This window comes from Gymnoscopelus braueri (genome assembly GCF_963280865.1).
Source record: "Gymnoscopelus braueri genome assembly, chromosome: 19".
Classification (NCBI taxonomy): domain Eukaryota; kingdom Metazoa; phylum Chordata; class Actinopteri; order Myctophiformes; family Myctophidae; genus Gymnoscopelus; species Gymnoscopelus braueri.
The window spans coordinates 37,703,960-37,718,521 of NC_137621.1; the positions used below are offsets into that span (position 1 = coordinate 37,703,960).

The window sequence follows — 14,562 nt, forward strand, 5'->3', positions numbered from 1 at the left end:
TTACTGCATGTCACATCCCAACTCTCTCTCCCTGATTCTGTCTCTCTTCACTATGGACTATCAATAAAGCCAATTCAATTTAGATTTTTGATCTGACTATTTTCATGGAAGACCCCTGAACAGTGTTCATGCCAAGTTTGGTGCGGATAGGAACAACAGTATGCCTATGGCCCCCGGGAGACCCTGACGTGGCCCCTGGTGTGACTATTCTCATGGCCAACCCCTGAACAGTGTTTGTGGCACGTTTGGTGCGTATTGGAGCAACGGTGGCCTGTGGCCCCCGTACGTAGCTCCTGGGGGCCACTGATATGGCCCCTAGTGTGACTATTGTCATGGCAGACCCCTGAACAATGTTTGTCCATCGTTCTGAAGTAACTGCAGCTGGTCTGGAGCAAAGATGTTTAATTTACTACTACAACCACCTACTTCACAGTTCACATAGAAACGGGAAGTAAAAGCCAGTTGGGCTTTCTTTTTTTTGTCTTGGTCTAAAGTAACTGTCACTGCAGCTGCTGTCCATGGTCCTGAAGTAACTGTAGCTACTGTCCATGGTTCTGAAGTAATTGATGCTGCTGTCCATGGTCCTGAAGTAACTGTAGCTGCTGTCCATGGTTCTGAAGTAATTGATGCTGCTGTCCATGGTCCTGAAGTAACTGTCACTGCAGCTGCTGTCCAGGTGGGCTGTGGCCCCTGGGGGCCACATGAGGCCACTGGTGTGGCTATTCTGATGGCAGTTCCCCTGAATGTTTGTACCAAGTTTGGTTTGGATCGGAGCAACAGAGAGAGAGAGAGAGAGAGAGAGAGAGAGAGAGAGAGAGAGAGAGAGAGAGAGAGAGAGAGAGAGAGAGAGAGAGAGAGAGAGAGAGAGAGAGAGAGAGAGAGAGAGAGAGAGAGAGAGAGAGAGATCAAATAATACAAATCTGTGTTGTTCATTCTGTGTTTTTCAGGCTGTAATGCAGGAGATCTCTAGCCATGCCCCATTGGTCCAGACAGTCCAGGAGGCGGGACAGAACTTGGTAGGGAACCTGCTCTCTCATGTTTACAGAACCATTTTGAATGGTCATATTTTGGCTGATAGGATAACACTAACCACTAACCAGGCTTAGAATTGCAACAGGGTGATGAATTGCTAGAGATAATACACTATCTAATGTGAGACTTTCCCTGTGATCCGTTCTTTTTTGTGCCGTGGTTTGAATCCCAGGTGAGAGGCCGCCACTTTGCTTCCCATGAGATTAGTGACAGCCTATCAGAGCTCAGAGAGCTTTACGAAGAGCTCAAGAGAGGAACCGAGACTAGAGGAAGACTCCTACTGGAGGCCCTCAATATACACACCTTCCTAGCCGAGGTACCTGTGTGTGTGTGTGTGTGTGTGTGTGTGTGTGTGTGTGTGTGTGTGTGTGTGTGTGTGTGTGTGTGTGTGTGTGTGTGTGTGTGTGTGTGTGTGTGTGTGTGTGTGTGTGTGTGTGTGTGTGTGTGTGTGTGTGTGTGTGTGTCTAGCCTGTGTCTTTCCCCAGATGTGTTGTCTAAATCTACCTTGTTAGGGGAGTAAACACCCTCATTGCTCAACTGATGACCTACTCACTTACTATCTACACCCAGCTGTCTTAACGACATGAACCCTATCACCCTTATTCTTGGCATGTCATAATAGGTGAGCATTCGGCCAAAATAGCAGATCTACAATCTTACAAGGTGTCACATTAAAATGTGTTCTGAGCTTGTAGATCGGCTATTTTTGGTGAAACGTTTTGGTGTAGAGGCGAAAAAGTAGGGGGCCAAGTATAAACCCCATGGGGATCCCAGTCAACAAAGTATATAGGATTGAAGTGGTTAACCTTTCTCTCTGTATAGGCGAATCATTGAACTTGTCTGTCTGTCTACCCAGGTGTCGGAGCTGGAGCTGTGGCTGGAGGAGCAGAGGGTGTCGGTGGAGGCTAAGGACTGTGGGCGTAGTGAGGAGGCGACAGAAGGCTTGTTGAGGAGGTTAGACACTCTGGAGGTGGAGGTGGAGAGCCAGAGAGAGAGGGTGGAGAGACTCCAGGAGACCGGAGCCAAACTACAGCATCTAGACCACCCCAACAGGTAGAGTCTTACTTAGTTGTTTACTTATTTGAATTACATGTTTAGAGGCCTACGCAAACAATTACTCAAGGAATCTTGGTAGAGCAACAACATAATGAAAAATTACAAGCCTTTTAATGTAAGGCCTGTGCATCAGCTTTTAAGATTAAGACATAACAAATACAGATACGCAATTTTATTAAGCATAAAACAACTCATTTGAGACAATCAGCCATTCTATTGAAAAAATTACAAATGAATAATGATGCGATATCAAATTCATGTTGCCGTTAGCTTCCATTAGTCAAACATTATCTCTCTTCACCTGCCATCCAAACCAACAATTTCTGCCAATACCTTCCATGCAGCTCCCAATTTCAATCTGTCCATGACAAATCATTTAAAATGGGGAGTTCATTGTTATTTGTTTGCCTGCTATTTCATTTGTCAACATTTGATCCAGACATCTGAAAGGTGCAGAAAGTTAAGAGCTCTACTTTGGACACCAGTGCCTTTTTTTACACTTGTCTTCCCAGAATCCTCCACAGAAATGTGATGCCTGTACTCATTGAAGCAAATGAGAAGCATAACTGTGGATGTCAGTTGATCCTAGAATCTCTATTTCTGTTTCTTTTCCTGTCTTCCTACCTGTCTGTCTCTCAGCCACCTGGTGAGCCAGTCTCTGCCTGAGGTACTGGAGCACTATGAGACTCTCCTGCAACTGTCTTCCTCTCGACGCGCTGCCCTGGCGGAACAGATCAGCCTATACACCTTCCAGAGAGAAGCTAAAGAACTACAAGCATGGCTGACGTCCAGGAAGAGCTTGGCAGAGTCGGAGGATTATGGGCAGGATTTGGAGGATGTGGAGGTAAACTAGAACTGGGATGAGAACCACAATGTTTTAGTCACATGACGTACAGTAATGTCACTCCAACAGTCATAATTTATGATTTATTCTTAAAACCCATACACACCGGGAGCGATTATTTCGTGTGATTAATTCACATTAATTTAAACTGCTGTTTATGTTATGAGTGAGTGCGATTATAACGAGGCGATTAAGCGATTTTTTCTAAACAAGGTCAGCACAAATTAAATCATCAGCCTGTATGAAAGAGGCATACCAAAATAAAATAAAACTTTGACGTGAAATTATCACATTTTCGTATGGTTTATTCGCATTGTTCCTGGTGTGTAACGACTTTAAGAGTTTATAAGGATTTTAATACAGATGCAGAATTCCTGCCAAACACAGGATTCAAACCTCTAGTCTCCGCAGTGGTAGGCAGGAACTATAGCCCTGCACCACCTAATTGCCCAAGTTTATAAACTCATTTTGAACATCCTGCATTACAGACTGACATATTAACAAGGACAGACAAGACTTTAAAACAAGTTCACATAGACACATAATAGATGTATATTTTCTTATTTTTTTCTCTCTCTAAAAAATTTCATTTTTTACCCCTTTTTCTCCCCAATGTAGTCGTTATGCCAATTAATTCCTCCCCACACACATTTCTGTGTTGTCACTGCTGTCGTATCCTACTGCCAGTGAGGAGCCCCCACCAGGAGGACGTAGAGCCTTCGCCCTACTCCTCCCGCCCAACACTCCCCACTGACGGGTGCCGCCCCAGCCCGTAGGAGTACGTGCAATGACCGATATCACCCTCCCCCGAACACGGGCCAATTGTGTTCGTGTAGACGCTCGACAAAAGCCTGATGCACCACGGTGGATTTGAACCCACAACCTCCGTGGTGGTGGGCAGTGACTTTACCACTGCGCCACCCGAGCGCCCCAATAGTATAGATGTATATTTTCACTATGAACTCAGCAATTATCGAAAGTTTGAGATTTGCTGCTTTTCTCTTCTATCATGTATTTTATTGCTTTTATGCTGTGTAAGTGAGTTCTTACTCTCCTTCATGTGTCCACAACGGCTACTGAAACAACCAAGTTTCCCGAGAAGATTTCATCACGCTGACGTGTCCTGGACCCGTTAACAGTGCTAACGCAGTGTAATTCCTTTGTCTCCAGGTTCTTCAGAAGAAGCAGGAGGTGGTGGTGTGTGAGGTGCGTGGTTTAGGTCAGAGCCGCCTAGCGTCGGCGCAGCAGATGGGACGGTCTGTTCAGCAGAGGCCGGAGGTCCAGAGGAAGCTGCTGGATCTCAGCTCACTGTGGGATGAGATAAACCAGACCATCAAGAGCCGACAACAGGTTAGGAGAACCCAGTGAATCCTCCAATAAGATGAACTAGCTACATACAGTACACTATTCGCACAAGATAAGTCCTACTGTACATTTGAACCCATTAAGACCTGAGGCCGACTCTACAAATGCCTTCTAAATCAGTTAGTTCTCACACTTTCAAGATTTTTCTAAATGTTTTCAAAAATAGCAGATGTGCAAGCTCGCAGCGCGGCACGAAGTGACACGCTGTGAGCTTGTACATCTGCTATTTTTTAATAGCCAACGCAAACAAAATCTAAAATTACACAGATGCTTTCCCGGTTTTAATGGGCTAAAATGTGACCTGGGTTTCCTGGCAGTTCAACCAGTTAAGCGATCCAATGTTCGAAACATCTTGGGTTTTATTCCTGCCTCAATACCTGTGTTGCATGCCATACCTCCTCTCTGCTAAATGTTTCTGTTTAATTAAAACAGAAATGTCTTAAAATAACCTTTAAAATCAACCCGTGCTAACAAAATCACAATTAAACAAACGTTTTGAGCTTCATATACAGTACAACTGGAAAGAGGTGCTATTACGATTTATATTTTTTTTTATTTGTGTTAAGAGTAAAAGGCTTCCAGTTTGTATTCAACGTCTTTTTAAATCAAGAGAAGGAAAGTATAATTTAAGAGGATTATGTGTTTTTAAAAGCAATAACTAATGTAAAAGCTAGATGTGTTCCAGTTTTGGCCTGGGTGTTAAACTATGGAAAATAGCCTTAGTGATGAGTTTAAATGTGTAGATCTCAGGGCAGATTTAAAAAAGCTTAACATTTTGAGTAAATTATTTTCTTTCTTTTTTCTCTTTATCTTACAGCAGATATTATGTTTTTTTTATGGATAGTAAAGGATAGGCAAAAAGTAAGCATTGTGCTTCAGCCTATTGCTTTTTTGGGTCATTGAATTTGGATTTTGTGTTTGAGTTGGTTGGATATGTACATTTATGATGATGATTTTCTTGTTGTAAATCCACACAAGTGTGTTTTGGTTTGTTGTAAACAAAGACCCAAAATAAACCATGCATTCATCATCATTCAGTTCTGTTAAATGTAAAAATAAAATAAAATGTTTCCTGCGTGTCAGAACCTCAGCTCAGCCAGGGAGGTTCACCAGTTCAACCATGACATGGATGAGCTGAAGAGCAGAATGACTGAGAAGGAGGCTGGCCTGGACTCTGAAGACCTGGACCATGATCTGCTCTCTGTCCAGACCCTGCTTAGACAACATGAAGCCCTGGAGGTATACACCCAGGTTAAGTAGCCCTCTCTGGGCATGTGGAGCTAGGAAACACTGTGGTTGGGGCACGGTGGCGCAGTCGGTAGCGCTGTCGCCTCACAGCTAGAAGGTCCTGGGTTCGATTCCCGCAGGGGACGCTGTGGGCGCTGGGGGCGTGTTCTCTCCTCCGCGTCATCAGTGCCCATACCCTAGGTGGGGTTGGCGAAAGGTCCTTTCTGTGTGGAGTTTGCATGTTCTCCCTGTGTCTCCTAGGGTAGGTACCCTCACAAAAACATGCAGTAATCCTGGTCACTATACTGCCTCCCCCTGGCCAGCCGGGGCGCCTGATGGAGGGGAAAGGAACTGGTTGGAATAACGTGTTCCTTCCACGCGCTACGTCCAACCAGGGAACCTCTCCCCTGTCAGGTGACAAGAAGGTCAGTTGGCTCTCATGCATTGAAGGAGGCATGAGCTCGGCCCTGGCCTCCCTAGGTTGGCAGAGGGAAGGTAGTGCCCAGGATTACATAGACAATTGACACTGGGTGTAAAAAATAGGGTTACAAAATCGTGGGATAAAAATTTAAGAAAAAAAAAAAAAAAGGAAACACTGTGGTTTGGTAGACCTTGACAGGGGTCAGGAGGTAGGAAAAAAGCTTTAGTTGACCTCTATGGGCCATATGGAAATAGGAAAGATCCTGGATTATTAGGTCTATAATATAGGCCTACTAAACCAGGCCCTTAAAGGAATTATGGAAATAGAATATGCCAATTTACAACTACAATTACAATTTAGGCATTTAGAAGATGCTCTTAATCCAGATTTACAAGGTAAACACATACATCAAATACAGAGAGACAGAGTAGTGCCTCAGTAATCTAGGATAGGTAAACCAAGAACATTGCATCAATCTAAGCAATATAATATCAACAAAAATGATATGATGTGTGTGTGTGTGTGTGTGTGTGTGTGTGTGTGTGTGTGTGTGTGTGTGTGTGTGTGTGTGTGTGTGTGTGTGTGTGTGTGTGTGTGTGTGTGTGTGTGTGTGCGCGTCCAGAGGGATCTGGCTGTGCTGTCAGAGGAGGTGTCCAGGAGCAGAGAGGAGGGCAGGGCACTGGGCAGACGGCAGCCCCAGGCCAGAGCTGCTGTGACTGGGAGGCTGGAGGAGGTGGATGCTTTGTGGGAAAACCTCCAGGACAAGACTTCCCAGCGCCGGGAGAGACTGGGCCAGGCTGAGGCTGTACACAGATATCTGACCCGCTGGACTGAACTCATGTAGGTTCTCTTTACATATTATATTATATTATATTATATTATATTATATTATATTATATTATATTATATTATATTATATTATATTATATTATATTATCATTTGGGACAGACGCCAAGTTTGAAAATGTGTATCATTTGGGACACAGTGCCCGAGTTTGCCCAGGACAGACATTCACACAGACACACAGACAGACAGACACACACACAGATTATGTGAATGTATAGATTAATTATATTATGTTTGTGAAATACCTGTACCAGTGCGGAGCGGGCTGGTTCTACTTAACTCGACTCTGCACTCTCTTGGGTGACATCTATCGACTGACATCTGTCCGTCTCTGTGTCTCAGGTCCTGGCTGAGAGAGATGCTGTCTCTGGTGAGAGGGGAGGGGCTAGGAGGGGAGGGGACAGACCTGGAGCAGCTAATCAAAAAGCACGACGAGTACCACCTGCAGATTGAGAGACAGCTACACAAATCACAGGCTGTGAAAGATGAAGGGCGTCGGCTGGTGCTGGAGGGCAACTTCATGAGCCAAGAGGTGAGATGTCTCACAAACATGCACTACGTAAAGGGATATTTCACTTTCAAACATGTTTTGGGGCATTCTAACGTCTACTCTGCCTTTCGTGAGCACCCCAGACAGTTTTGAAGTTGCTTGATTCAGTATTTAGATATTTGATATTCATTTTAACAGACAAGCCCCCTTCCTTTACAAACCCATTGTAACTTCAAAATCCATTTAACCATGTTAGATTCATTGAAAACACTCGTCCTTTGTTCTGGTGACTGATATTGTCCTTCTAATGCATGAGGAAACTGTGTTTTCTAAGATTTTTTTGGGGGGGGGGAAATTATATATATATTTTTTAAACATAAGTCGACGTTAAGATTACCCCAAACATGTTTGAAAGTGAAATATCCCTTTTAAAAGGTGTTCCGCAACCAGAACTCTGAACCAGAACTAGACTAATGCTACTTTGTCTAGTTAGTTTATCAGGTACCTAAAGAAACATACAAGTGTTCTGCCATTGACTATGACGCATGGTATATACATTCCTGCCAAACTTTTTTTCAAATATTTAAAAGAATATAAGTACCTGGACATTTAGAAAACAGATATAGTGACACAATTTAGTAAATTACAGTTAAAATGTGACATTTACTGTGACCTCTCTCTCTTCCTCCTTCTCTTCCGCTGTAGGTGGAAGAGCGTGTGTGTGAGTTGGAGGAGTTGCAGGAGCGGGTGGAGGAGGTGTGGGGGGAGACCAGGGTGGTGTATGAGGAGGAGATGGAGATCATGATGCTGAGGAGAGAGCTGGAGCAGGCAGAGCGCTGGCTCAGCTCCTATGAGAACACACTGAAAGCTGAGGACTATGGGGTGGGTCTCTAGTCTAGACCGGTGGTTCCCAGACTGGGGGTCGGGATCCCATCTGCACATTTCTAAAGTTACAATTTAATGACTTAAGACCGTTTTATTAACAAATTGGCCAAATTGTCAAATATTAGAAAGAGGCAAACATTGTGAAAATAGCTGATCTACAAGCTCACAACGCCTCGCAGTGCAAGGCGTTGTGAGCTTGTAGTTCGGCTATTTTCACAATATTTATCTGTGGAACCGAGTCAAACTAAATGTAATGCCTCAACTCGTCCCCAGTTCAAATATGATTATTTTTGGGGGTTGTCAAGCCATCGCATTGCGATGCATTGAGAGCTTGTAGATCTGCTAATTGTATGTATGTAACTAGTATGGGGGTCCCTGGCACAAAATGTTTTCAGATGCGGCCAAGTACATAATTGATTTTGGGGTCCTTGGATCTAAAACAACACGGGCAGGTCTGTAACTGCTGACGTCAAATTGGTTCAGTGGGATTCTGTTCTAATGTTGTTCTGTGTTGCGGTTTCTACAGGATTCTGTGTCTGATGTTATGGAGTTGATGAAGAAGCAGGAGGACCTAGAGGCTATGATCCAAGCCCAGAATGACCGCTTTGCAGCATTACAACAGAAGATCACACAGGTAGGATACTTCCACCTCAAAAGTAAGACAACACAGTCCAGTAGTGTACTTCAGAAGTCATTCGACAGTTGTTAACCGTTTCTCACCAGATACCAAATAAGTTCCTTGCATGAATGTTTTTGATATAATTTGTTATTCTGTTTTTATCCCAGCGGGAAAAGAGACTTGGTCTCCGTGGAAACAAGGAGCGCGAAGCTGCGGTGGTCCGTGTCTCCTCCCTGAAGAGGAAGCCATCAGACCCCAAGACTTCCCGTGTCACTTCCACCTCCCCCAGCGCCATAGTCCGGCGAGTCAGCAGCGGCAGGCAGACAGACAGGACAGACAGACAGCTTAGAGCAGACAGATGGGTTGACAGACCAAAAGAGAGACAAGTAGAACAACAGGCCAGAACAGACAGACAGATGGACATAAATGCCCAAGGAGACAGACAGCTAGACAAACGGGGAGACAGACAGGTGGACTCACTCAGAACAGGCAGACAAGTGAACGGAGAGAGAGAAAGACAGGCCCCCGGGAGAGCAGAGAGACAGGTAGTCGCTACCCATCTCGTCACCTCCCCTAGTCCACCTCCTAGCCCGTCTCTCTCTGCTGACGTGGGCTCTGTCAGAGAGAGGAAGCTGAGGTGGGAGGAGGAGTCACAAGATCCTGATGTGGCCGTCTGGAGGAGTCACACTTCAACGTCCCGCTTACCAACTAAACCTACCTCCTCCCCTCCACCCTCACCCTGCTCCTCCAAACCTTCTCCTGTACCCTCCTCTTCCTCTCCCGATGAAGACGTAAGCCCTAAAGCCAAACCCCGAGTTGCTCCGAAGCCCAAAGTCTCCTTCAAAGATCAGAAGTTGGCACTTCCCTCAGATCCCACCCCCTCTCAACCACTTAGCCAGTCAGAGAAGCTCTATGGCTCCCCGGATTCACCTCCACCAATCAGAAAGCTTGTCGCTCCCACTGCGCCTCCGCCGCCACCAATCACAGAAAGCCTTTCAACTCCCCCCGAATCACCGACACCTCCAATGAGGGGACGTCTTACCAACCCACCAATCAGGAACGGGCCTGATCTTCCTGATTCTTCATCACCACCAATCACAATGCTGGATGAGGAGCTGTCCCCTGAGCCTTCCCCACCCCCTCCAGGGCTTCAGAGGAAGTTGGAGGAGATTCCAGAGGACACCACCAGTCTCTCTGATGTAAGAAACATATGCAGTAGTCTTTGTTTATGATTCTGAGGTGAGATGTCTCATCAGAACAAAATATGTAACTTATTGCTTTTGTTGTCATTGTCATTTTAACATCTGAGTGAAGAAAAATGGCCAATGCAAAAGCCTGTGTGTGTGTGTGTGTGTGTGTGTGTGTGTGTGTGTGTGTGTGTGTGTGTGTGTGTGTGTGTGTGTGTGTGTGTGTGTGTGTGTGTGTGTGTGTGTGTGTGTGTGTGTGTGTGTGTGTGTGTGTGTGTGTGTGTGTGTGTGTGTGTAGGAGAGGGCAGGCCTGGCAGTCAGGATGGATGGGATGTTGGAGATCAAACTCAAACAGGGAGGAAACAAGGTGAGAGACCCTGCCTGCCTGTCTGTCTGAACAACAGAAACAGTACTGACACATAACACAGACATCACATCATGGAGAGACAAGTTCAACACAATACTTTGTTCTCCCTCAATAATATTGAGTTGTCACTCGATATCATGAATTATTAATATTATTCGTTATGAGGGAAATTAAAGCTAACCAAATGAATTGCATTCCCACCCAATATGGAAATAGAGCTATTCATTCTTTTGTGATATTTTTCAGCAATGTAGGTAATCAGGTAATCAGTGTGTTTTGTCAGGGGGCGGAGCACTGGGAGACGGTTTATACGGTTCTGGAGAGAGAGACACTCAGTCTGTACAGAGACAGACAGGCTGCAAAAGAGGTATGGACACATGAGTTAAAGGTAGGGTAAGTGACATTTTTTGGTGAATTCAAAAGGTTTTTGTTCAAGCACTCTATTCTGCGAGTGTTTGTTCAGTAACATCTCTCCAGCTCTTTAATGAACAGAAAATACATTTTCAGGTGGGTTGCATTTTTTTTTTACCGTTCCAATTTTGTCTGCTTATTTCTTTGTGTCATCACTTCCAATTTCACTTGTTTATCCTGTATCCTGTGTGAGTTCTCTATCCTGATTGGATAAAGTTGGTATCCTGACCTGAAAATTAGTTTTCTGTTTACCAAAGAGCTGCAGAGACAAGGAGACCCCTGTCAATCTATAGCAATGAGTGCTATGAGGAATAGCTATAGAGCTACAGTATTTAACACTTATTTTAACATAAGAATATCACTTACCCTACCTTTAAATACTAATATATTTCCCTTTTTCATTGTTGTTTCATTGTTGTTTTTATGGATTTGATCCATAAAAACTTCCGGACTAGACTTCAGCAAGTGACTTGCATTTAGTTGTTTTATGATCCATTTTCTAACGGATTCTCGTGAATGAATGAAAATGTGTGTTGAAATATAATACCACAGAAGACCTCTAGATGGCCTCCAATCAGCATGCTGGGAGCAGTGTGTAGGGAGAACCCATACTACCGCAGGAAGGACCACACATTCAAGCTGATGTAAGTCTTAAGGACCGCTCTTTCCAAACAGTGGGTCGGGACCTATGACTGGGTCGCAACTCACGGAACAACTTTTATGGGTCGCGAGTAAATATCCCCCTCTTTTCGTTTCCTACATTTAAAAAACACATGTCAAAAGATTAAAGTTTATTCAAAAATAATCACAACTTTTCATCAATTAAAAACTATTCCAACATTTTTCAAAAGTATTTCATAAATAAAAGTTATATTTCCATAAATACATTTAAAAAACAACTTTTAAGAAGTATTGAAAATAGCGGCTCTACAAGCTCACATCTGCTATTTTCACTAGCTTGGGCCCCGGGTAAGCGTCTGATTTCTCCTTTGGGTCTTGAGCTAAAATGTTTGGGAACCACTGCTTAGGACAACAAGGAGAAACATGTTTTACTGATATATGATTATGAATCTACTATTCTCCTGTCAACCTTCAGTCTGGAGGATGGAAGCCAGTACCTGTTTGCCGCTCCCAACAGAGACCTACAGCTGAGCTGGGTTGGAGAGCTGCAGAGCTGTTCCCAGAACAGTACAGACTCTGACGACTCTGGGTAACTGAACTGATGAGGACACACAACACTTTGTTACTCTTTTCCACACAGCCTTTACTTTACTTTTACTTTATTATGGATCCCCTTTAGCACTTGCCTAAGCATAGCTATTCTTCCTGGGGTCTGTCACTGGGGTCTGTCACTCCCAAATACACTCCCATCATACACAGCAACGTACAACAGATACAACAAACAGAAAATAGTTCACCTACAAAAGTTAAGAAACAGTTCAGGTACATGATCTAGGAAAATAAATAAATTTCTGAAATTTACAAATTTACAATATTGTACATTTCACGATTATAATTTTTTTGGTACGTATACAAGTATACAGTACCGAAGGCAAAAGTCAAAACCTCTTTCCTGGATGACATTTTAAATCAGGCATTACTGCAGTGAACATGATGGCTGCCCATCAAACATATCGTCATGCCCTACTACTTCATCATACGTGAGTGTCACACAAAAGTAGTGAAAATAGCAAATCTACAAGCTCACAACGGCTCGCGATTTTATTATCATTAAAATGATTATAAAACAGGAACGGTTTTGGACATACAAGGTTTCCACCCAACAGCCACCCTATACAATATGTCTGTCTGTAGAAACCCTTTCAGCTGGTCATCTCTGTTCTTTAGTAGAGCGTCATCAGTCAACCTGAGCTCCGAGAAGCTATCTGAGGTGGTGGAAGATCCTGTTTTGACCAAACCTTTGGACAGGGCTGACGGACAGCAGAGACCGACATCTACAGAGAGAGAACCGCCTCCCAAACCCCCCCATACCTACTACAACCTCCACCGCTACCCTGAGGGGGTAGAAGGGGCAAGGCACACAGGTAAGTCACTGAGGCTCGCTCGGTTTTAAACCTTTAATCCATTAAGACCTGAGGCAGATTCTACAAATGCCTTCTAAAGCGGACCCCTCATCTGAAAATGTTTGGGACCCCCAGAAGAGAAGATTTGTGTTCATACATTTTTTCACTTACACTTTCAAAATGTTTCAAAAATGTTCAAAAATAGCAGATGTACAAGCTTGCAGCGCGGCACACGAAGTGACATGCTGTGAGTTTGTAGATATATATTTTCTATAAATGATATTCCCAAATGTTGGATCATTCTGATTTCTTGATTAATTTTGTGCATTTTGGACCATTGCTGAAGGGGTCCAGGGGTCTAGAAGTCTTCCACGGAGCCTGCACCCTCAAACACCACCCCCGCCTCCCCCCACCGACCATGATGTCTCCCAACCGGGCATGCCCCCCCATGGAGCCGACGACCTCACCACCAAGGACAGGTCCAAGAGGAACGTCTTAAGGAAGTTATTCTCCTCTAAGAAGTAACGCCCCGAAAGTGCTCAATTCCCTTGACGATGCCGTGAATCCTGTCTGCAGCCATTTTGTAGTAGATGTACCCTCTAAGATCCATTTACTTTAAAGGGGCACATGAATTGAAGTTCTCAGACTGATCTTTTGAATCCCAGAGAGGCCAGCATGTCTTTCTCTTGGCTTGTAACACAGCTGCTCTGCACCATTTGGCTGGTAAAGTCAAGCCCCAATATTAATAATAGATATTTCATTTTAAGATTATGGAGTATTTGAAATGGTCAGACTAGCAAACATGTTCAGAAGAACCATCTTCCATAAACCCCCAATGGTCTCGTGTATTTCATAAAAGCAAAGATTAAAGCCTCAATCTGCAATTTCTTCAACTAGTTGGCTGTATGCAGAACAGCAGGAACATGTGTGTAGAATGATAATACCAAAACATAATTTTACTTATTGTGCTAAAAGAGCGCAAGCCTTTCACAGCATTTCACAAATTGTTGGGACTTGGCCTAAAACAATTCAGGCGTGAGATTTTTTCCCCCCCTTTAATCCCTGGGGGCATTTTGCTCATTAAAAAAAGATTTATTTTTCATATAATCACAGCACTACTGTGAGTCCCCAGGGCTAGGGTCTGTAAGGACACGAATAAAGAAAAACAGTTCATTTATTCCTCACATAATTACACAAATCCGCCAATATTATAAACCCTCTTACAGCCAATTCTGCTGACCGAGTGTTATCAGAAAACAACATTGTCATCAGTTATACCAGGGGTTCCGAAACCTTTCCATACCAAGGACCCACACATAGCCATGGGCTCTGGCTGTGAGGCTTTGGCTCCATCTGCGTCATGTTGTCATGTGTTGAAAAGCAAATTGATTGAATCATGTTTCTAATCACTAATCTCCTCATGCTGCTTTCAATGAGATTCAGGTTGTGCCTTAATTTGAAAACATGGAAATAGCTGTATTTATTATTATAGTAATGTTTAATGAGGACCTCCATAGCTTGTTGTGTTCCTTCTTGGTGGAATATAATGAGCTGATATCCTGGTATATCATGATCTTATTTTTGTTGACATGGATACATTTAAGCCAAGGCATTTATTGAGCATGTAACACTGATTTAAAATGTCACTTTCACACTGTAGATTTCAGTGGATCTGATTAAACAGATTGCCTCGCAGCTCTGTGGGAAACAATTTGAAGAAATAGGATTTTTTTTTGTATCACAAATCTTCTCTCAAATAAAACGCAGTTTGAACATTTATTTATACA

At 43.7% G+C, this 14,562-nt stretch overlaps 1 protein-coding gene across 1 annotated transcript in view; it reads left to right on the plus strand.

Annotated features, from left to right (window-relative positions):
• Nucleotides 1–13,946, plus strand: part of sptbn5 (spectrin, beta, non-erythrocytic 5) — a gene marked incomplete at its 5' end in the record, with an annotated part of 81,477 nt that extends 67,531 nt beyond the window's left edge. The window contains 17 exons of the mRNA XM_080414292.1: nt 948–1,016; nt 1,205–1,348; nt 1,889–2,085; nt 2,728–2,932; nt 4,103–4,282; nt 5,381–5,536; nt 6,568–6,785; nt 7,135–7,324; nt 7,988–8,164; nt 8,694–8,801; nt 8,954–9,985; nt 10,272–10,340; nt 10,624–10,707; nt 11,304–11,395; nt 11,848–11,961; nt 12,600–12,796; nt 13,122–13,946. Coding sequence (XP_080270418.1) covers nt 948–1,016; nt 1,205–1,348; nt 1,889–2,085; nt 2,728–2,932; nt 4,103–4,282; nt 5,381–5,536; nt 6,568–6,785; nt 7,135–7,324; nt 7,988–8,164; nt 8,694–8,801; nt 8,954–9,985; nt 10,272–10,340; nt 10,624–10,707; nt 11,304–11,395; nt 11,848–11,961; nt 12,600–12,796; nt 13,122–13,300 — 3,411 coding nt within the window. The 3' untranslated portion in view covers nt 13,301–13,946. The remainder of the gene's footprint in view (nt 1–947; nt 1,017–1,204; nt 1,349–1,888; nt 2,086–2,727; nt 2,933–4,102; nt 4,283–5,380; nt 5,537–6,567; nt 6,786–7,134; nt 7,325–7,987; nt 8,165–8,693; nt 8,802–8,953; nt 9,986–10,271; nt 10,341–10,623; nt 10,708–11,303; nt 11,396–11,847; nt 11,962–12,599; nt 12,797–13,121) is intronic.
• Nucleotides 13,947–14,562: the final 616 nt, after the last annotated feature.